At 50.7% G+C, this 20311-nt stretch overlaps 2 protein-coding genes across 4 annotated transcripts in view; one reads left to right on the top strand and one right to left on the bottom strand.

Moving 5' to 3' along the window:
• Positions 1-3505: 3505 nt before the first annotated feature.
• Tmem161a (transmembrane protein 161A) lies at positions 3506-12674 on the top strand. 2 transcript variants are annotated; one of them, XM_050127632.1, is made up of 12 exons: positions 3506-3864; positions 5923-6026; positions 6430-6510; positions 6797-6894; positions 7007-7163; positions 7946-8097; positions 9720-9780; positions 9892-10035; positions 10122-10235; positions 10361-10535; positions 10641-10737; positions 11017-12674. In XM_050127632.1, the coding sequence occupies exons 1-12, from the start codon at positions 3760-3762 to the stop codon at positions 11271-11273; spliced, it is 1545 nt and encodes a 514-aa protein (XP_049983589.1). In that variant the 5' UTR covers positions 3506-3759; the 3' UTR covers positions 11274-12674. The 2 variants fall into 2 exon arrangements, with proteins under 2 accessions (XP_049983589.1, XP_049983590.1); XM_050127633.1 differs by lacking the exon at positions 3506-3864 and adding an exon at positions 4581-4721.
• Positions 12675-13251: 577 nt separating this feature from the next.
• Slc25a42 (solute carrier family 25 member 42) overlaps positions 13252-20311 on the bottom strand; it is a 26309-nt gene continuing 19249 nt past the window's right edge. For both annotated transcript variants that reach the window (XM_050127634.1, XM_050127635.1), the window contains exons 3-8: positions 19754-19855; positions 18651-18676; positions 18051-18217; positions 17631-17747; positions 16527-16678; positions 13252-15203 (exon numbers count right to left, since the gene is read on the bottom strand). In XM_050127634.1, the coding sequence (XP_049983591.1) occupies positions 14896-15203; positions 16527-16678; positions 17631-17747; positions 18051-18217; positions 18651-18676; positions 19754-19855 (872 nt within the window). In that variant the 3' untranslated portion in view covers positions 13252-14895. The remainder of the gene's footprint in view (positions 15204-16526; positions 16679-17630; positions 17748-18050; positions 18218-18650; positions 18677-19753; positions 19856-20311) is intronic.

The raw sequence follows: 20311 nt of genomic DNA, 5'->3' as shown, positions 1-20311 counted from the left end.
TTTTACTTTCTCCATGCCTATTTTGTCTATATCATATTCTTTACTGAATTATGTTTATATGAATGATGTTTAAGTTTTCCATGATGAACAATAGATTTTCCTACAGATCCTTTTCCTGCAGTAATCTTTGAAGTTTCCAGGAAGAAGATGGGGCCCCACAGCAACATCTCCACCTAGTTGAGATGACATTGTGATGCTGACAGTGCTAACATAAGACTGCTTCTTTTTTTGGGTACCAGCTGCTGAAATAGTGCACCTTCTCATGACATTCTGGCCAGAACTCCAAATAAGAACTTTAAAATAAAAACTATCTATCAACTGCTCGGAAATTGTTTGCAGTTATAGTAGACAGTAATTTTGAAACTTAACCATCACTTTAATTTTGCAGGATCCCATTAAAGAGAACATTGCCACCATGGCAGCAGGAAGCAATTCTAGAAGATGACACCCTCATCCCAAAAATAGTTTGCCCATAGGGTTGGGAACACTGTTTAGGGGTTCTTGATTATTACTTGTAGTAGATAGAAAGTTGGGGTAAAAACTATGTTTGTTCAAAAAAAAGGGGATAGTAATAGTGGGTAATAGAGTGAATACTTGTGAGCTATTATTTATGGATAATTTACATTGGTATAGTTTTTGTATATTGATACAAGTTCAAATTATATTTGTTACTTTTGTTTACATATTTGTACACCTATGCAAAGCTATTTTGTCAGATTGTATATATGCGTGTTTCTATCTTGGTTTAGGACATTTTGTATATTGATATAATTTTAGGGTATAGTTTCATATTGCATGATATATTACTTTTAGCCCTGATCAAGATACTTACAGATTATTTACATTTTGAGGTCATTGTCCTCATTTGTTGCACATTTGTTTACAGATTATTTGATATTCTGACATGAAGTTTTATTCTTTAAGTTATACAGGTATTAATTATTATAGGTCAATAGTTGTTCATGTTTGTTGCAATACAGTCAGATCAATTAGGTTCTTTAGATACATAGAGATTGTCTTCCGTCTAGATAGGGAATCTTCAACCACTTCAAGGATCTGTGGAACATGGCATTTAAATAATTTAGGGTTCTGTTGACATGAGACATGATTGCCTCTGGCAGCACTAATCTATTCCCGAGAGAATGTTGAGTACCAAATACACTCCACTTGGAGCTTGTTTTCTTCTTGGCAAATCTGGCCTTTGGTTAAGGAACTGCCCATGCCTCAAACACTGACAAGGTACATGATATCCAGAATTGGATAAGCAAAACTGTGAAATCTTGCCAAGACAGGATAAGATGGTTTTGAAAATTTTCCTGCCTCTGAAAATAGTCTGTCGGTTATTCTAGGCCTTAGCCAAAGTTGGTTGCTTCCACATTGCAAATGAGACTTTGTGTGATTGCTCAGGCAGCCAGTTGTCTCTGTCATCTACTGCACATTTGGAAGCTGCTTGATTGCACTTCCTGCTTACTCAAGTAATATTATCTCCCTTCTCAGGCCTTTGATAGGATTGAAGATTAGATAGTCATAGTTACCATCCTCTTATGATCTAGCCAAGCCATTTCCAATACAAGACTTAGACTCCTTAGGATAGAATGTTTGTTAAAACACTTAGCATATGTTCCATGCTTAATATTGTTTATGCTGGTTGTAATTCTAATCTTATATTTGATATCTCTTCCTAATGTATATTATTTTGTATTGGGTTGGAACTCTCTTATTTAAACAAAAGATGGAGCTGTGGGAGCTCCATCTGCTCCTTCAGCCAATAGCCTTTAAGATACCAGCCCACTTGGGTGTGGTCTCTTTTGCTTTAAAAAGCAGCAGTAGCTGTGTGCTTGCTCTCTTGCTTCTGGCTCCCACTTCCAGCTACTAGACTCTGTTCCTGTTTGCTCAGAGGGCTGTTGTCTAGGACAGTGATCTTTAAGTTTTCCCCTTAAATAAATAACTCTTTTATTATTCATAGTTCTGAACTGTTGTGGGATTGTTTTGTGACTTATGCCTTCATATGCAATTTTTTTCTCTGTCCTTTTCTTGTAAAGGTATAGTGAAGAAACAATCTTTTAAATCAGTAACGATAAGAAAGTATCCTTTAGGCAATAGCAAAGGCAAAGGAATGGCAGACTGTAGAGAATCCATTGGCTGAATCACCTTATTAACAGCTCTTAGATCTGCTACCATTTCCAGTTTCCAGATTTCTTTTTAACAACAAATACAGAATTCCAAGGGCTGGTTGATTCTTCAATATGCTGAGCATCTAGTTGCTCCTGTACCAGCTGTTCTAAAGCCTGTAGCTTCTCCATTGTTAAAGGCCATTGCTCCACCCATACAGGTTTGTCTGTGAACCATTTGAAAGGTAGGGCGATTGGTGCCCTTGAAATATTAGCAGCTGTTGTGTCCTGTTCTTATATAACCTGAATGGTCAATGACTGCTCATTATAATACCTTCTAATATTTTCCCCAGAAACATACATGAATTTATAGTTTGTTTTAAAATTGGGAGAATGTTAATCTGAGTATTCCTTTGCTTTAGCAAATCACATCCACACAAATTCATTGCTATGTTAGCCACATATGATTTTAGTATTTCTCTCTGTGTTTCTGGCCTTATAAATTTGACCCATCTCATGTCCTGCTTTATCTGAGATAAAGTTTCAATCCCTAAAAACTGAAAATTTACATCCTGAAGAGGCCAATTTGGATGCCAAGATTCTGATGAAATTATTGGTACTTCTGCACCTGTGTCTGTCAGAACTTCAATGACAACACCATTTATTCATATTTTAATTTTGTTCATTTGTTGTTGTTTTACTGAACTTCCTAATTACCCAGGTAACATTATTTTCCTTCTCATATCTTCGATGGGGTTGAAGACTATATAAATGTAGTTACTTTTCTCTCATGACTTGGCCAAGTTATTTATTATACAAGATCTAAGCTAGTTAGAATAGTATATTTGTATTTATTGTATATAATTTCGTAGTAGGTTTAGAACTCTCTTACTTAAACAAAAGGGGGAGGTGTTGCAGGAGGTCCTTCTGCTCCTCCAGCCTATAGCCACTGAGATATCAGCCCATTGGGGCGTGGTCTCTCTCCCTTTAAAAAAGCAGCTATTTCCCTTCTCTCTCTCTTTGCTTCCTGCTCTGTTTCAGGCGACTAGACTCCTTCCTGATTGCGCAGAGGGCTGTTGTCTGGGACAGTTATCTGTAAGTTTTTTCCCCTTTAAATAAATACCACCCTATTAATCATAATTCCAAACTGGTGTGGCATTGTTTGTGACTTATGCCTTCATTGATGTACACTGATGTTTTGCCATGAGTTTTGGGTCTCCTGGAACTAGAATTACAGACAGTTGTGAGCAGCCATGTGGGTGCTGGGAATTGAACCCGGGTCCTCTGGAAGAGCAGTCAGTGCTCTTAACCACTGAGCCATCTCTCCAGACCCTATTTTTTGTTTTTTTGATACAAGGTTTCTCAGTGTTATGCCGGACTGGAACTCAAAAAAGGCTGTATATCTGTCCATGGCAGATTGCACATCCTGGCGGTAAACTGTTCGAAGAATGACCATGACGGGGTCAAATTCCTGATCCCAGACTTCAGCTTTAGGAGTATACATGCCTTGTTGCATAGAGCCTCCAAGTTCAAAAACAGGAGCCTTAAAATCAGCTACAGCAGATAAAACTGATTCAAAGCTGTAACTTCCAGGAATAATACCACTTTTGGGGTTGGGATTTTCTGGGATGAGGTCAAGCAAAGAGCTATGTGTCCTGTCATTCATACACAGCTGGGCCACCATCTCTGCCCTGAGAATCTCATCATCAGACATTCTAAGTGTAAGCGAAGACTCAGAAGAATCACGGGGAAGGTGAGTACGCCCTCCAGCATTGACCGCTCATGCTCCACATCAAGTACGGTATTGTGGTGCTGGAAAGCCATGGTCAGTAAGTCCACCTCCTTAAATCTGTCAAAGACAGACGATATAAAGTAATCTGGATCAAGTCTAGAAGCACAGACCTGTAATAAATAAATGTCTGGATCAATCATGGAATTGCAGAAATGAGACTGGACATAGGTCATGGCTTGTCCTTTGATTTGCAGACCATTTCGTACCCACATGTTGCTATGAATTTCAGCAAGACTAGCTTGAATCATTAGTTTCATTAACATCTCCTGATCCAAATCTATTTCTTGACATTTCACAGCCTTACTTAAAAACACGGCATAAAGCTCTGTAGACCAGGTTGACCTTGAACTCAAGGTGATGCCTCTGACTCCTGAGTGCTAGGATTTAAAAGTGCACCACCAATGCCGGCTATGACGTTTTTTAAAAAATCAATTAAAAAAAAGGAGGGAGGAGGTCCAACATAGTGGTGTGTGCCTTAATTCAGGCCAGTCTAGTCTACATAGAGAGTTGGATTACACAGGAACTGTCACACACACACACACACACACACAAGTCTGCACGAACGCACACGCACACGTCAAGAAAAACAAACAAGAAAAGAAGGGAGATAAGGAAGAAAAAAGTGGGAAAGACAACAGACATAAAAGCACCTGTTAGAACTACAATTCCCGGCAGGCATTGCGAAGCCTTCCTCGTTCTTAGCCCTATGACCGGCTTCTCAGGCTGCCGGTCAACAAGATCCCGTCTCTAATTGGCCAAGTTCCGCGGCTCTTACCCGCCTCCAGCCGTGTGCGTTGGTGCGCTCGGGAGCGGACATGGTGAGCAGGCCCTCTGGGGGTCCCTCCCTGGGTCAGTGTGGGCTTCAGCCATGTGGAGCGAGGCACAGGGACTGCGTGGGTGGAGGACCGCCTGGCAGAGCTGAGAGGGACCCCGAAGGCTGGGAGGCCGGTCGTCGACGGAAGTGGGGTGTAGTCGGTGGTGCAGGACTCCTTAGGAGTGAAGGGTTTGCAGCTGTGTTTGCTTCCTGACAGGGTCTCATGTAGCCCAAGTTGTACTACAACTTCTTCGTAGTCTCAGGTGTTCTCGAACTTCTGATTCTCCTGCCTTCGCCTCCAGAGTGCTGGGATGACAGGCGTGTGCCACTATGCTTGAATTTCCGTTTTGTTTTAAGATATTTTATTTTGTTATCATGGATGTTTTGTATGTATGTCTGTGCACCCCGTGTGTATCTACTGTCCTTAGAGGTCGGAGAAGGTTGTAGGATTCCCTGGGACTGGAGTTAGCACGTCTTTAATCCCAGCACCCACGAGGCAGAGACAGGCGGATGGATCTCTGTGAGTTTGAGGCCAGCCTGGTCTACAGAGTGAGTTCCAAGACAGCCAGGGCTACAGAGAAACCCTGTCTTCACAGAAAACATTGTTATTTAGAAAGGGCCTTATTGTGTAGCTTTGACTGGCCTGGAATTCACTCTGTACCCCAGGCTGACCTCAAACTCACAGAGATCCGCCTGCCTTTGCCTCTGAGTGTTGGGATTAAAGGCATGCGCCACAACCACTGAGCTAAAAAAAAAAAAAAAAAAAATTTTTGTTTGTGTTTTTTGAGACAGGGTTTCGCTGTAGCTGTGGAGCCTGTCCTGGAACTGGCTCTGTAGTCCAGGCTGGCCTAGGAAATATTCTTTGATAGTTGGATGTGGTGGCTCTGGCCTTTGATCCTAACACTGGGGAGCCAGAGGCAGGCAGGTTCCTGTGGGTTCTTGGCTGCATAGGAACAACCAGGGCTCACAAACAAACAAAAATACACAGGGAAAGGGGTTCAGGGGTCTGACAGTAGGAACAGAAGTCAGGCCCCGTCATCTGAGGGTGTGGGGGGGGATGTCTGGGACCCCCAGAATGAACTCTGGCGTCATCCCAGTTGCCACCAGGGCCCAAGGCCAGCCCTCCTCATTCGCCTATCTTCCCTATAAATAGCTTGGGTTACTTCAGGGAGCTTTGAACTTTCTGACTAGAGCCGCTTCCTCAGGCGGCCCTCGGAGTGCAGCTGGTGGTGACCCTGTTCGCTGCCACCCTCATGCACAGGCTGGCTCCACATGGCTCCTTTGCCCGCTGGCTGCTCTGTAACGGCAGGTGAGTAAGCCCTGTCCCGCCGGCCGTGGGCAGAGCCTGCCCAGTTCCTCCTTCTCTCCTTCTTTAGAAATTACTTTTAATTATGTGTAGGTGTGTGTCTCCACGTGTGGGGTTGTGCCCAGGAGCGCAGATACCTGGGGAGGCCAGAGGTACCTCGGCCTTCGGGGTGCTGGACTCTAAAAGCTCACAGACTTAAGGGTATCCTGGGTTCCCTAGCCCCCTGTGGCTGGATCAGTCCCCAGAATTCCCTGGCTATGGCCACTCCCAGGCACTCTGGGCCACCTTCCCACAGGGCCACCCTGCTGCACCTCTGCGCTGCCCAGGGCTCTGTCCTCAAGACCAAATTTGGGTTCTTTGCCTCGTGCCCCCAGGCCAAGCTTTCCCGACTCTTTTTCATCCTCAGTCTGTTCCGCTACATACACCCGTCAGAGGAGGAACTGCGGGTGCTGGCAGGGAAACCAAGGCACAGAGGCAGGAAGGACAGGTGAGTGGTCCCCATTTGACTCCACAGGGCCCAGGCTCTCCTATGCTCTCCTGCCCAGGGGCAGGCTTCACTCCTGCCCGAGGGCGAGGGCTCGAGGCTGGGGGACGTGACCCGCCCTCCTGCTTCGGTGCGGGATTCCTGGCTGTTTGCTCTGTGCTGGCCCTGTGCCTAGGCTGCCCCCCACCTAACGTAGCTGAAGATTCTTCCCAAGCCAGCACCGTCCTGGTTCTCTGGCAGGCCCAGAGGAGATCGCTGGGCCCACCTTTCACTGTCCTCATGTGCTCAGGTGGGCAAATGGCCTTCATGACGAGAAGCCATTGTCAGTGCCTCGAGACGCCCCTTTCCAGCTGCAGACCTGTCCCCTCACTGCTGCGGATGCCCTAGGTAACACCCGGTCCAGCACCTACTCCCCACCCCAGCTATGGGGTCACCCTGCCTGGGGGTGAGGTGGGGACGGGCAAGCCTGCAGTAGGCAGCTGGACTCCTGTCCCTGCAGTCCTGCGCTTCTTTCTGGAATACCAGTGGTTCGTGGACTTCGCGGTGTACTCCGTCGGTGTGTTCCTCTTCACGGAGGTCTACTATTTTGTGCTGGGCCCAGTCCAGGAGACCAACATTGCCGTGTTCTGGTGCCTGCTCACACTGGCTTTTTGTCTGTATCCTTCCTCCAGCGGGACTCAGGCCTGAGCCCCTTGTCCCTCTAACTGTAATCTGTGTGTCACTGTGTGCCACAGACCTGCCCCCGAGTTACGGCATGACCTCAGACTCCAGACTCGCCCTCCCAAGTGCTGGGGCGACAGCTGTGTCATTGCACCGTCTTGGGTTGGACCACTGGATGGGTTTCTGCCCCTCCAGGTCTATAGGATCATGGAAACGAGGGGACAGCTTGCTGGGAGCTGGCTCATCTTTTTTTGTTTGTTTCTTTGGTTTTTTGAGACAAGGTTTCTCTGTGTAGCCCTGGCTGTCCTGGAATTCACTCTGTAGACCAGGCTGGCCATTCACAGCTGACTGCAACCTGGGCCGCCCCTTAGGAGAATTTCAAGGGGCTTCATGAAAGCAACGAGTGTGTTCTTAAACATGTATGGGCGACTGGGTGAGGAGGGGTGGGTTTGACTGAGCATGCGCGGAGAGGCCCCTGGGTCCAGCCAGGAGAGGCTGGGCTCCATTCCCAGCACAGTCCCCCTAAGGAAGAAACAGTTTCTGGCTTTTCTGTAGCATCAGATGCCACCCGTGTGGGCTTTTCACTACCCCTCATCCCCTAGCTGCAGCTGCCATATGCTTTCTGATCGTTCATAGGTCATTAGGCCACCTCCAACCAAACACCAGCACCCCAGCTCACCCGATCCTACCTCAAATTTAGACTCCAGGTGCCCAAGGTCAGTTCTTGCAGAGTTGTCTCTGCCTAGTCTGTCCCTGGCTTTCTTAACCCCACCTCCAGCAAGGTGTTCCTCATGGTGACCCGACTGTACTTCAGTGCCAGAGAGGGCGGCGAGCGCGCAGTCTGCCTCACCTCCGCCCTCCTCTCCCTGCTCTTAGCCATGCTAGTGCAGGTGGTGCGGGAGGAGCTCCTGGAGCTGGGTCTGGAGCCAGGTAGGTGTGCTCCCTGCTTGAGTTCACTTTCTGTTTCTTTTTCTCTTCTGAAACTGGGTCTCACTCTATGGTCCCGGCTGACCGTGAGCTCTCGGGATCCTCTGACCTCAGCCACCTGCATACTGGAATTAAGGTGTGTATTATCACGGGATCTGGAGAGGTGGCTCAGCGGTTAAGAGCACTGGCTGTTGTGCTTCCAGAGGACCTGTGTTCAATCCTCAGCACCCACATGCTGTCTGCAACTCAGTTCCACCCTAATGCAGGCAAAACACCAATGCACAGATTTTAAAAAAAAGATTTATGTCATTGCTATTTTTTGTTTTGTTTGTTTGTTTTGTTTTTTCAAGATAGGGTTCCTCTGTAGCTTTGGAGCCTGTCCTGGAACTAGCTCTTGTAGACCAGGCTGGCATTGAACTGACAGAGATCCACCTACTTCTGCCTCCTGAGTGCTGGGATTAAAGGTGTGTGGTACCACCTCCTGGCTGTTATTACTATATTTAAAGGCTTATTTTTATTCCATATGTATGGGTGCTTTGCCATGGTGTGTGTGTGTCTCTGTATCGGGGTTGTGAAGTACCTGCAAAGGCCAGAAGAGGGCACTGGACCCCCAGAACCGGAGCCACTGTGAAAGAGCAGCAAGCGCCCTTAACTGCTAAGCCAGCTCTCCAGTAGTTTTTGTTGTTGTTTGTTTTTTAAGATTTATTTCTTTTGCCAGGCGGTGATGGTGCAGACCTTTAATCCCAGCACTTGGGAGGCAGAGGCAGGCAGATCTTTGAGAGTTCGAGGCCAGACAGGCTCCAAAGCTACAGAGAAACCCTGTCTCGAAAAACAAAACAACAAAAATTATTTACATATATGAATGCTTTGTCTTCATGCACACTAGAAGGAATCAGACGCCATTACACAGATGGTTTCCAGCCACCATGTGGGTGCTGGAAATTGAACTCAGGACTCTAGAAGAGCAGCCAGTGCCTCCTCTGTGCCATCTCCCCAGCCCTAGGTCCTATTTCTTGAAGAGTTCCACCTAGCAGGTCTCTGTGTGGCTCAGTGATGGGGCACCTGCGCAGGACATGTGGAGGCTCTGGGTTGCATTCCAGCATGGGAAAATATAAGTGCAATTAAGATAGATTTTCTGGGGCTGGAGAGATGGTTCAGTGGTTAAGAGCACTGGCTGCTCTTCCAGAGGACCTGAGTTCAATTCCCAGCAAACACATGGAGACTAACAAACACCTTTAACTCCAATTCCAGGGGATCTGATATCCTCTTCCAACTTCCACAGGTGCCATGCACACATGGAAAACAGATATACATGCAGGCAAAACATTCACAGGCAAAAAAAAAAAAAAAAAAAAAAAAAAAAAAAAAAAAAAAAAAAGAAAAAAAAAAAAAAAAAAAAAAAAAAGATAAAATAGATTGCCTGAGCTGGGGCTCAGGCAGTGTGTGACAGCGCTTGCTCCGCAAACATGAGGACGGGAGTTTGCAGCCATGTCAAAGGTGGAGATTGGCTGCCCATGCCTGTAAACTCCACACTGTGGAGGCAGAGCTGGGTGGCTTCTGGGAGCTGGAAGGCTGGCCAGCCTTGGAAACCTTAACAATCCACACACTTGATCTTCTTCCTCTAGGTCTGGCCAGCGTGACCCAGAACCTGGAACCTGTGCTGAAGAAACAGGATTGGGACTGGGCGTGAGTCCTGGGGACTGGATCTTGAGGGGAGGTACAGGTAGAGGGAGGATCACAGCCTCCCCAGGCTGAATCCTGACCAATCATAGATTCCCTGAGACCTTTTCTTCTCAGACTCCCGGTGATCAAGCTGGTCATCCGCCTTGGGCTGGCGATGCTGGGCTCCTTGCTGGGCGCCTTCCTCATTTTCCCAGGCCTGAGACTGGCGCAGACGCACCAGGACGCACTGACTCTGTCTGCAGACCGGCCGCTGTTGCAGTTAGGCGGGGCTCCCAGGGTGCGGTGGGAGGTTGACTTAGAGGCTGGAGGTCAGGAGACTGGCCCCAGCATTGTACTCCCCCCAGGCTGCTCCTGCACACCAGCTTCCTGTCGCCCCTGTGCACCCTGTGGCTCTGGACAAAGCCTATCGCTCGTGACTTCTTCTACCAGGCACCCTTGAGGAACGTGACCTCCTCTATGTGCGTGTGTCAGGGCGGGGCACTGAGGGACCTGGGGTGTCTGAGACCGGGGATGAACTGCAAAGATTGTGGCCTGGGGAACGAGGGCTCACCCCAAATCCCTGCCTGCTTGGCTCTTGTTGCAGGCCGTCAGAAGGGGCCTTCGATTCCCTGCGTCTCTGGGTGCTGGTGGCGCTGTGCCTGCTGCGGCTAGCCGTGACCCGGCCACACCTGCAGGCCTACCTCTGCCTGGCCAAGACTCGAGTGGAGCAGCTGCGCAAGGAGGCTGGCCGCATTGAGGCCCGTGAGATTCAGCAGCGGGTATGCACCCCGAGTGGGACAGTTCCTGGGCTAAAGGGGCCCGTTCGTAGGGTCCCTGCCCTGGGAAGATCGCTCCTTCTGCAGCTTCTACTGCCTCCCCACCAGGTGGTCCGGGTCTACTGCTATGTGACGGTGGTGAGCCTGCAGTACCTGACTCCGCTCATCCTTACTCTGCACTGCACCCTGCTGCTCAAGACCTTGGGTGCGGGGCTGGTGGGGAAAGAGGGTGGGGCCAGATCTGGTAAGGTGGGGCCTTCGATAAAGCTGGTTATAGGGTCTGAGCAGGGCTAAGGGTGGGGCCAGCTTTAGAAAGTGAGGGCAGAGTTTGGCCAAGGCCACAGTTTTCCTGTGGGGACAGGAAGGGGCCAGCAGACAGGGGAGGATGGAGGCCCCCTAAAGTCAGTGGGGTATAACCTAGTGGGTAGGGTATGAGCACCAGTAGACCCCCACTGTTCTGTCTCCACCTTTTTCCCTCTTGCAGGCGGCTACTCTTGGACCCTGGGCCCTGTTCCAACCCCACTGACCCCGCGCCAGTCTTCAAACATTTTGATCTCTGTGAACCCAGCGGAGGATGAAGCCCAGCAGACCGCGGCCCAAGTCGCAGGGGTCCTGGGTGGCCTGCTTGCGCCCCTCTTACTCCGTGGCGTGCTGGCCTACCTCATCTGGTGGACTGCTGCCTGCCAGCTGCTCTCCAGCCTCTTCGGCCTCTATTTCCACCAGCACCTGGCACTTTCCTAGCGTGATGCCACTAGGCACTGGCTTGGAACTGTCCATCCCCTGTGTGTGTACCTCAGTGCCCCTAGATGACCTGGGGGTAAGGGTAGAAACTCACCACCATCTCTCACCTCAGTGCCTAGATCATGGACCCCTTGAATCAGGTTCCCTGGACCTGGAGGCCATGGTCCTCAAGTGTGTATTTATGTGTGTGTGTGTGTGTGTGTACACGCTAGAGTGCATGCCTGCATGTGTGTGTAGGATGTCAGTGGGAGGCTGCTCTCAAATAAAAGGGGTGGGCCACTTTTATAGAGATATGCCAGAGGCTAGGGAGATAAGCAGGGGAGACCTGGGTGGTGAGAAGGGCTTAGGAGAGCGGTACTAGGCAGGAGTAGAAAAACGGAGGAGGTTAGAGATTGCCAGAAAGCTAGGGGTGGAGCTCAGGCCCAGCATCCACGTATCCCTGGGGTCTATCACTATCACTAGGAGGGAATGAGACAAAGTCACCATGCCCATCTCCCAGCACACTGGGGAGGCTGAGGCAGGGGGATTAGTTTAGACTAGTAACAAGATCATGTCTCCAAAACAAGGGGGAGAGGAAAGTCAGAACTGTCACCAGCCTTGGATGCTGTGAGATGACTGCTGAGGGTCACCACCAACTCCAGCGCTGTCCCGGTCCTGTGACTGTATGTGCACGTGTTCATGAGACATGCATGTGCTGTGTGGCCCTCCTACATATGGAAATGTATATTGAAAATAAAAATGGAGGCCTCCTGTAGCGCTGCCTAGTAACACTGCCAGTGGCCAGGAGCAGTGCTGTCACAGCCCTGAGGGCTCACTCTGGAGAGGTGGAAAGGACTCAGGAATGTGACTGTTGTCCAGGCCCACAAGTGCCATTATGAGAGGCCAGGAGGACAGCTTGGCACGTAGGATTTGCCTTCTACCTTTGAGACAAGGTCTCTAGTGGTGCTGGGATCACACCTGTGCTGCTCTGTCCCACTTAGGAGCTCAGGTCTTTATGACTAATATGTGTGTGCCATGAACCCGCGGGATTTTCCTGACTCTTGGGAGAGGCTCCCAAACTGGCACAAAGCTGTGGGAGCTTGAGGAAGGTTCCATGGGCATCAAGGATGGGCAAGCAAAGGGTGATATGCCCTGCAGGGGTGCAAAAAGCAGACAATCCTGAAAAACCAAGGCTCTGCTCTGGAGGACCCGAGAGTGACTTCAGAGTGGAGGGCACACACCACAGATGGTCCTACCCCAGCACTTGGCTGGTGGGGGGCTGGGCTGCTTTCCAGTGGCTGATGTCTGTGGTTGCCAATAATGACAGAGGCAGGCCAGCTGGCACTATGCAAGAAGTTGAAGTCAGCCTGGATTATATATCTCAGATATATAAATAAATATACGAAGCATTTTTTATTGGCAGGTTCAGCTGTGTGGTTACTATATTCTTGCTTGTGTGTGTGTGTGCTGGCAAAGGAACCCAGGATCTTTTGTGTAGCAGTAAGTGCTCTACCCCAGATCCACTCCCCCAGCCCATCTTTGGGATTCTAGACTGGAGCTCTACTGCAGAGTTACACCCCAGCCCATTTCTCCAACTTTGGCCATCACTTCCATTCCCAGGAGCCTGTGTCACACATGCATCTCTGAGCAGAAAGATGCGCAGTGCTTGGGCAACATCTTGGAAACCTCAACTCTCTTAACAAGGGTGACCAGGGGGCTGCAGAGATGGCTCAGCAATCTGAGAGCACTGGCTGTTCTTGGAGAGGATCCAGGTTCAGTTCCCAGCACCCACATGGCAGCTCATGACCATCTGTAACTCCAGCTCAGAGAATCTCATGCCCTCTTCTGGTCTCAGACACCAGGCATTCAGTCAGACATACATGTAGACAAAGCACCCATACACAAAATATTTAAGAGAGCCTAATAGCCTCTGCCCCATCTCAGAGCTGAAGTTCACAGCATGGGGGAGGGGCCAGAGTTGAAGAAGTGAGAAGTGAAAGTTATTTAAATTTTTATTAAATATACTCTTTTGGCACAAATCTTTAAAATATATAAACATTATATATAAACAAAGTTTTCATGGCATCAAAATAGAACTCCAGACTGGATAGTGACCATAGGAGATGGCAGCCACAGAGGCCAAGAGCCCCCAGGCCAGACCTACTGGGGGGTATGTGGGGAAGCAGATCAGGGACATGTGACCCCCTCACCTCTCCCACCCACACGGTGCTACCTGCCCTCTCTACCTCAGTGTAGCGGCCAGGCAAGTAACAGAGTGGGCAGTACTCTCACAAGGATGGGAATGGTCTCTCACAGCACCACAGGCTGCTGGGTGCCTGGGGACATGGTGGGGATGGCCCCATCACAGGCACAAGGTAAGAAATACAGGAATGAGAAGGACCGCAGTCCAGACTGAAAATGCCTGGGGGTCAAGCCACCCCGCTCAGCCCCTAAGTGAGATGGCTGCTGTCCAGCTGTGGGAGGGAGTCAGCACCAGCTCACCTGAGCCAGAGCTGGACTGCACAGGGATTCTGTGTGTGCCAGGATGCGCTGAAAACCAGATTCTAGAGGCGGGAGGGCTGCTGCAAGTTGGAAGCTAGCCCAGGCGGCACACTGAGGGCACACTAGCCAGGGCTTCTAGGGGGTGCAGTCTCAAAGACCCCAAATCAAGAACTCCAAACCTCAAGAAAGGCATGAAGTCCCTGTGACACCCTGGGGACTCCAGGAGAGTTCTCCTTGAGATAAGCTGGCTGGCAGTCCCTAGGTGTCCAAGACACCTCTGCATTCATTCACACAGGCCGAGCTGCCCATCTTGGGCCTTCATTTGGCCTGGCTGAATAACAGCTTCAGTAGGGACCAGGGACCCACAGAAAACACAGAGTTCAGGGTTGGGCAGTTTCAGGAGTTTGCACCCCGTCTTCATGGGTGCTGTGCAAACAAGAGCCTTGGGCCTGTTTGGGGGCCCAGGCGACATGCTTTGGAAGACATCCCAGGTGAGGGAGACCCACATGGGCATTTCCAATGGGGTCTGTACCTGCCTCTCCTGCCTGGTGGCCATGGGCCTCCTGGAAAGGTTACAAGCCAGGTGGTTGGCAAAGGTGAGGTGCAGCCCTCAGAAATAAGATGGGTATAGTGCTCTGGGGAGAAAGCTTTGTGGGCAAGGGCAGCCATCTGTCACCTGGAAGAGGATGAGCCAGCACGGTAGAGGATTGAGACACAGGTACAGCCACCACTAAGCAAGCTGCAACCCTCTATTGTGTAGTTTTGAGGGAATGGCCGTCACATCTGCAGGCCAGGCACAGTTGTAGCAAGAAGGGATGGGCTCTGAGCCCAGTGTGCCAGTGGGCACTAGAATCAGCAGCAGGTCAGAAGAAGGGGTCAGGAAGTGTAGCTGACCCCTTAGGGACCTTTGGGTAATGCCCCTGGGAAACTCACCAACCACTAGCAAGGAGCTGAAGGAAGGGGCACAACCAAGATCCATCATCACAATGTCATACCCTGAGGGCCAGCACTTTGTTATGGGCCCTGCATCCCCAAGTCAGGTCCCACCCTCCTGCCCATCCTCCTCAAGGTACTACCAGGGCTGCCAGTGCACAGCTGCATGCCCTCAATCCACCAGCTCACCATCCACTGTTGTGTGGGCCTAGCTCTGTAGCTGGCGCAGCAGGATCTGCATGAGGTCAAAAGTAGTGAAGCTGATTCCCACGGCAATTGGGCCCTTCAGCCAGTTCATGCTCAGGCCCTTGTAGAGGCCCCGCACTGCACCCTCCTCACGGACAATGGAGCGCAGTGTCTTCAGGATGGACCCATGCTGGTGGCCTGTGACACCTGCCGTCTGCATGCGCCGCCGCACCACGTCCAGAGGGTAGGAGGCTGACTGCCCGATAAGGCCAGCACAGGCCCCGAAGACCATGCGCTCAAAGGGGTAGGGCTGCGGGCGGCCACTGTACTCTGCAGGGCAGAGGGCACATGAGTGCCACACTTGCAGATTCTAAGGCCTCACTTCCTGACCACCCTTTATTAAGTTTTGGTACAGGGAATGGAACCCAGGATTTCATGTATGCCAGATCAGAATCTGCCATTGAGCCACGCCCCAGCCTAATAAAAGACACATTTTGCAACAATGAGATTTACAAGGTCACAGTTCCCCATCCTGCAGTTTTCGGTGCCCCCTCATTTGTGGGGGTGCATCCCAAGATTCTCTATGGACACTTGAACCCTTAAGAGTACAGGGCTACCCAGACAGTATCCTCCTACATGGAGGATGTACATCTGCCTGACCTCAGTAAAATAATGAGACTCTAGCAATGTGTGGGGACAGCTGGGAGAATGTGGTCTCTTAGTGTCCTGCTGGGGGCTACGGGTAGTGCTCCATCGAGCAAGTGCCCAGCACAGCCCGCACGGCAGGAAAGGAAGAGACAAGCATGTTGCTGCAGAGTCTTAGGTCATGGCGGCCAGGGGTCCTCAAGCACCTGCAGGTGCTGGAGCACAGGCTCAGGTACCCTTGGATGGACAGGTCCTATCGTCACTTTCTGGTCTGTGACAGTCTCCCTGGGTAGTCCAGGCTGTCTTCCATCTTATGCCATCCTCCTGCCTCAGTCTCCTGAGCCACCATACTCAGCTAAATGAAGGGGGTTTAATATCCTATATTTGTGCTGTGTGCAGACTTTCTTCTTGTCATTGTTGCCAGCTGAACACACAGCATCTCCGCATGCGGGCGGCTGCCTTGCTGCCGCAGGTGAGCTGTGGAGGAGGTGCAGGCTCTACACTGACACTGTACCACCACATAGAAGGACGCAAGGACCCCACATACTTCAGTTTTTTATACAGGGTCTTGTTATGTGGCACAGGCTGGCCCTGTTCCTGCAGCAATCCTGCCTCATTCTCCTGAACGCTTAGATCACAGGGGCACCCACCACTCCTAGATTTTGAAGTGATTTCAGGAATGCCACCCATAGTCCCAGTGAGAGGCCTCAACTTCCCCAGATACTTTCTATTTAACAAAAACGCCTGGGGGACTGGAGCTGCCTGTTTGCAGGGTGTTTCCCTAAAATGCAAAAGGCCCTGGGGTTCAGTTTTATCTCCAGCACCTCGTGAGATTAGTGTGGGGAGACAGCTAGAGAAGTGGAAGAAGGAGAATGAGGAGGAATTTAAGGTCTTGCTTGGATGCAAGAAGAACTTGAGGCCAGCCTGGGTCGCATGGTGAGACCCTCTCTACAGAACTGAACAGAAATGGGTCCCTGAAATCCTCCCTCTTCACTCCACCTCCCTTACCTCTGTGCAGGCTCTTCAGCGACTCGTAGGTAAAGAAGCTGAGTCCTGCATAGGGAATGACGCCCAGCACAGTGGGTGTGAACCCGAAGTAGAGGGTCTTCAGCCCTTCCTCTCTAGAGATGCGGATGAAGACGTGAAAGATGTTGCTGTACCTGCCGGGACCATGTTACAGGGCTTAGTGCCTGTACCCCATTCCCACCTCCTGTTCAAAAGAGTGAGGGAACTCCATGGAGACGGCCTACCTGCTCTGTCAGGTACAGGACTGGTACCAATGCCCTGTGCATATGCCAGGCAAGTGTCCTAGTCCCTGAGCTGCTAAGTAGACCGGGCTGGTTTCAAAATCACAGAAACCCTCGTATCTCTGCCTTGATGCTCAACCCTCCAGCTTTGGTTTTTCTGTCTGTTTTGTTTTGAGACAGGGCCTCACTATATAGGCCTGGCTAGCCTGGAGTTATCTATGTAGACCAGGCTGGCCACAAACTCACAAACTCAGAGATCTGTCTGCCTATGCTTCTGCTGAAATTTTATGTGGCAACACACACACACACACACCTGGCTCTCTGACTCTGTCTCTCTTAGTGTCTATGGGTGTTTTGTCTGGATGTATGTCTACGTATCATGTGTGCATGTGTATGTGCGCACATACTGAAAGAAGACAGAAGAGGTGTCCCATCTCTAGGAACTAGAGTTACAGACAGCTGTGACACCACACAGGTGCTGGGTATTGAGCACAGGTCTCTGCAACAGCAAACAGTATTCTTCACTCTCAGCCACCTCTCCAGGCCCAATCCTAGTTTGTTTGTTTGTTTGTTTGTTTGTTTGTTTGTTTGTTCCGAGACAGGATTTCTCCGTGTAGCCGTGACTGTCTGTCCTGGAACTCACTCTGTTGACCAGACTGGCTTTGACGCAGAGATTGGCCTGCCACTGCCTCCCAAGTGCTGGGATTAAAGAAAGGTGTGTGCCAGTTACCCTTAGGTGTGTTTGAGAACAAATGGTGCTTTCTGGAACTCTGCAGAATCTCACTCATTGGAGGGATCCCCAGTGAGCACCACACACACCTCTACTGGTGACAGCACCCAGCACGGACCCCATGACAAGACTCACATTTCCTTGGGCGTCACAGCCATCCTTGCTCTGACCAAGTCCAGAGGGTAGGTGAGGGAAGCAGCCGTAGTTCCTGCCAGAGCACCGGCCAGGAAGCGGGGCCATGGAGGCAGGGCTCTGCGGACAAGCAGAACAAGTTGAGGCCTAGGCAGGGATAGGGGTTGCCTAAACCTCAGTCTTCGAGGAACAGAAGACCCAGGAGGGTTCCAAGTGGTTGAACTCATGGGCTCACTTAGGCAGTGTCAAAGCAACCTCTTCTCTCCCCCCAAGGCTGGGACTGCATGGGAATCAGATCTGGGCAGAGAGAGAGGGAATGAGAGTTGAGAACATAGCACAGGGGAAGGAATGGAGGGTGGGGTGAAGGAAGAGGGAGGGGGCTGTGGTCCTATAGAAAGGTTAGTGAGGGGTCAGGGGCCTCACTCTCCACAGAAGCCATAGTAACGGCCCAGGATGCACTTGTACTCCTCGTGCGCGCTGAACTGGATGGCAGCGTATGGAATCACTCGCACCATGGTGGCTGAGTTCCCACGCCATAGGCTGAGGAAGCCCTCATTGAGGTAGGTGAAGTAGAGGAGCCGGAGGGCCTCCTGGAGAAGACAGGGAGTCAGCACTTCTTGGCCACCACCAGCCCTGGGCACACTCTGTGGGCGGCACCCTCAAATGCAGAGAGTGGGTGGTGGCGACCCTCATCGGGCCTGCCCAGCTAGAATCAGCCTAAACTGTGATCATATGGGCTCCCTGCACCCCGCTTTCAGGCCCCCTCAAATGCTGGGCACTGGTGATCAACAGAAACGGGGGTTGCAAGGCTGAGAGCCCGGCATACACCGAATGGCTGTTGGTCTGATGGTGCTGCTCTCAGAAACGTTCTAGTGGACAGGCTGTCTAAGATATGTCACACCCACAGGTGTGTTAGGGTGGCAACAACAGTCTTTACTCTCCCCAGGAGATCTGGGAATGCTGGGCTCCTTGGAAACCTGCCCTCCCAGACCACCTGCTCCACCTAACCCTGTAGCAGCTCACCTTGGCGGAGAATCTTTTTGATGACACTGGAATAAACAAAAGCACAAGAGATCATGAAATCTAGCAGTCAGGCTTCTGTGTCTGTAGCCCCCACAATGAGGCTCTGGGGCCTGACCTTCCTTGGCGCTGGTATAGGTGACGAATGGAAGTGCACTAGGGTGGGAGAACTTCGTATAGGCCCAGGAACGGCAATGGAGACAGCACAGGGGGCCTAAGAATGGCTAGGGGCTTGGGCAGAAGCTGTGAAGTTTGCGTGTTGGAGATGTACACTTGGGAGGGCCTCACTTCTCTGGAGACGCTGCCAGCTCTGAACCTGGACCTTCTCAAAACAAGGGCCAAGACTCGCCTGGTCTGCCCTCTGTTGTCCACACCCCCACAGGCCTGCCTCATTCCACACTACACATCTTTACTCACCGTATGGGGCAGGACCCTGAGCTGTGTATGCCAGAAGGACTTGTGGGAAAGATTCAGAAGTATAGAGCCCCAAGGCTGAGGTGAGCCTCCACTGTGGCCACTGGCCACCCCCACCCAGCCCCCATGTAAAGCCTGAGAATATCTCCAACCCTCGGCAGGAAATCTCTGTCTGGAGCCATTGCCACAACCCTCCATCTACTGACCAGCCAGGGAACCACCAGCACCACCAAGGCACAGTAACAGTGGCAGCCCCTCTCCCAACAGCTGAGGGCTTCCATCATTTGACCAGACCTGGCTGGCCCTCCCAGTTTAGTGCCCAGGGAGAGACATGAGCTCTGGGCTGTCCCTGAAAGTTACATCCATAGCCTCATCCAGGTCCCTGGGAAGGTGACTAGGTTTGGAAACACAGACTTTGTAGGTGTGACAGACTCAAGGTGCAGGAAGGTGGCCCGGGTACCTCTGAAGAACATGGGGGCTGGGGCTGAGTGTGGCAGCAAACACATGTGATTCCAGCACTTAGGAAGCTGAGGCAGAAGAATTGCTGTAAGTTCAAGACTACAGCGTAAATATGAAGCCAGTCTGGGCTACAGTATGAGACTAAGTATAAGTTACTTGAGGCTGTGGAGAGAAAGAGGAGGTGACCACTTGGCCGCTTCCATATTGCACAAGGGCAGATGCACAGGCTTTACCTTGGAAGATGATCTTGGTTCGGTCCAGAGGGGCTACTGCTGTCTTGGCAAGCGCACCGGCTAGGGCTCCGGACAGCAGGGAGCTGAGCACTTGTCTGTGGTCTCTCTACAACAGAGCACCAGGTCACAGGCTCAGAAATCAAAGTAGTCAAGGCCTCACAGAGGCTAGAGGGGATGATGCTCACTGGAGGACCAGGACCCAGAGATGCACAAATCCTTTAGTGTTTGTGGGCATGCATGGAGGCCAGAGCTCAGCACTATTCTGTTTCTCAGTGGATCTGGGGCTTACTGATTCAGCTGGACTGGGTGGGCAGGAAGCTCCGGGATCCTCCAGTAAGCTCTCTGTCTTAGCACGGGCTCACAGACACTTGGCATCACAGCTCCTTGCAGGTTCTGGGGGTCTGAACTTGTAAGACTTTAAGACAATCCTGAAGCCATTTCTGACAATTCTGAATCCTCTCAGCCTCTGTGCCATAGTGCTTCCCCTCCTCCCCTGGGAACCAAGGACCTAACAGCTACACTCGCACGTACTCAGTTCCTGAACAATTACCCATATAC

The sequence above is a fragment of the Alexandromys fortis genome, unplaced genomic scaffold (assembly GCF_014885135.2).
Source record: "Alexandromys fortis isolate MF-2015 unplaced genomic scaffold, M_Fortis_MF-2015_v1.1 scaffold_284, whole genome shotgun sequence".
In the NCBI taxonomy this organism is placed as follows: Eukaryota; Metazoa; Chordata; class Mammalia; order Rodentia; family Cricetidae; genus Alexandromys; species Alexandromys fortis.
The sequence above is the reverse complement of the archived record's forward strand: the minus strand, read 5'-3'. Positions and strand labels throughout refer to the sequence as shown.

What these genes read in the sequence shown, in the direction of transcription:
- Tmem161a (XM_050127632.1), top strand. Translation starts at nt 3,760, where the DNA reads ATGTGTCCTGTCATTCATACACAGCTGGGCCACCATCTCTGCCCTGAG. An exon ending in CACAGAGGCAGGAAGGACAG is followed by an intron (nt 6,511 to 6,796) that starts GTGAGTGGTCCC and finishes TCATGTGCTCAG; the next exon opens with GTGGGCAAATGGCCTTCATG. An exon ending in GGAGCTGGGTCTGGAGCCAG is followed by an intron (nt 8,098 to 9,719) that starts GTAGGTGTGCTC and finishes TTCTTCCTCTAG; the next exon opens with GTCTGGCCAGCGTGACCCAG.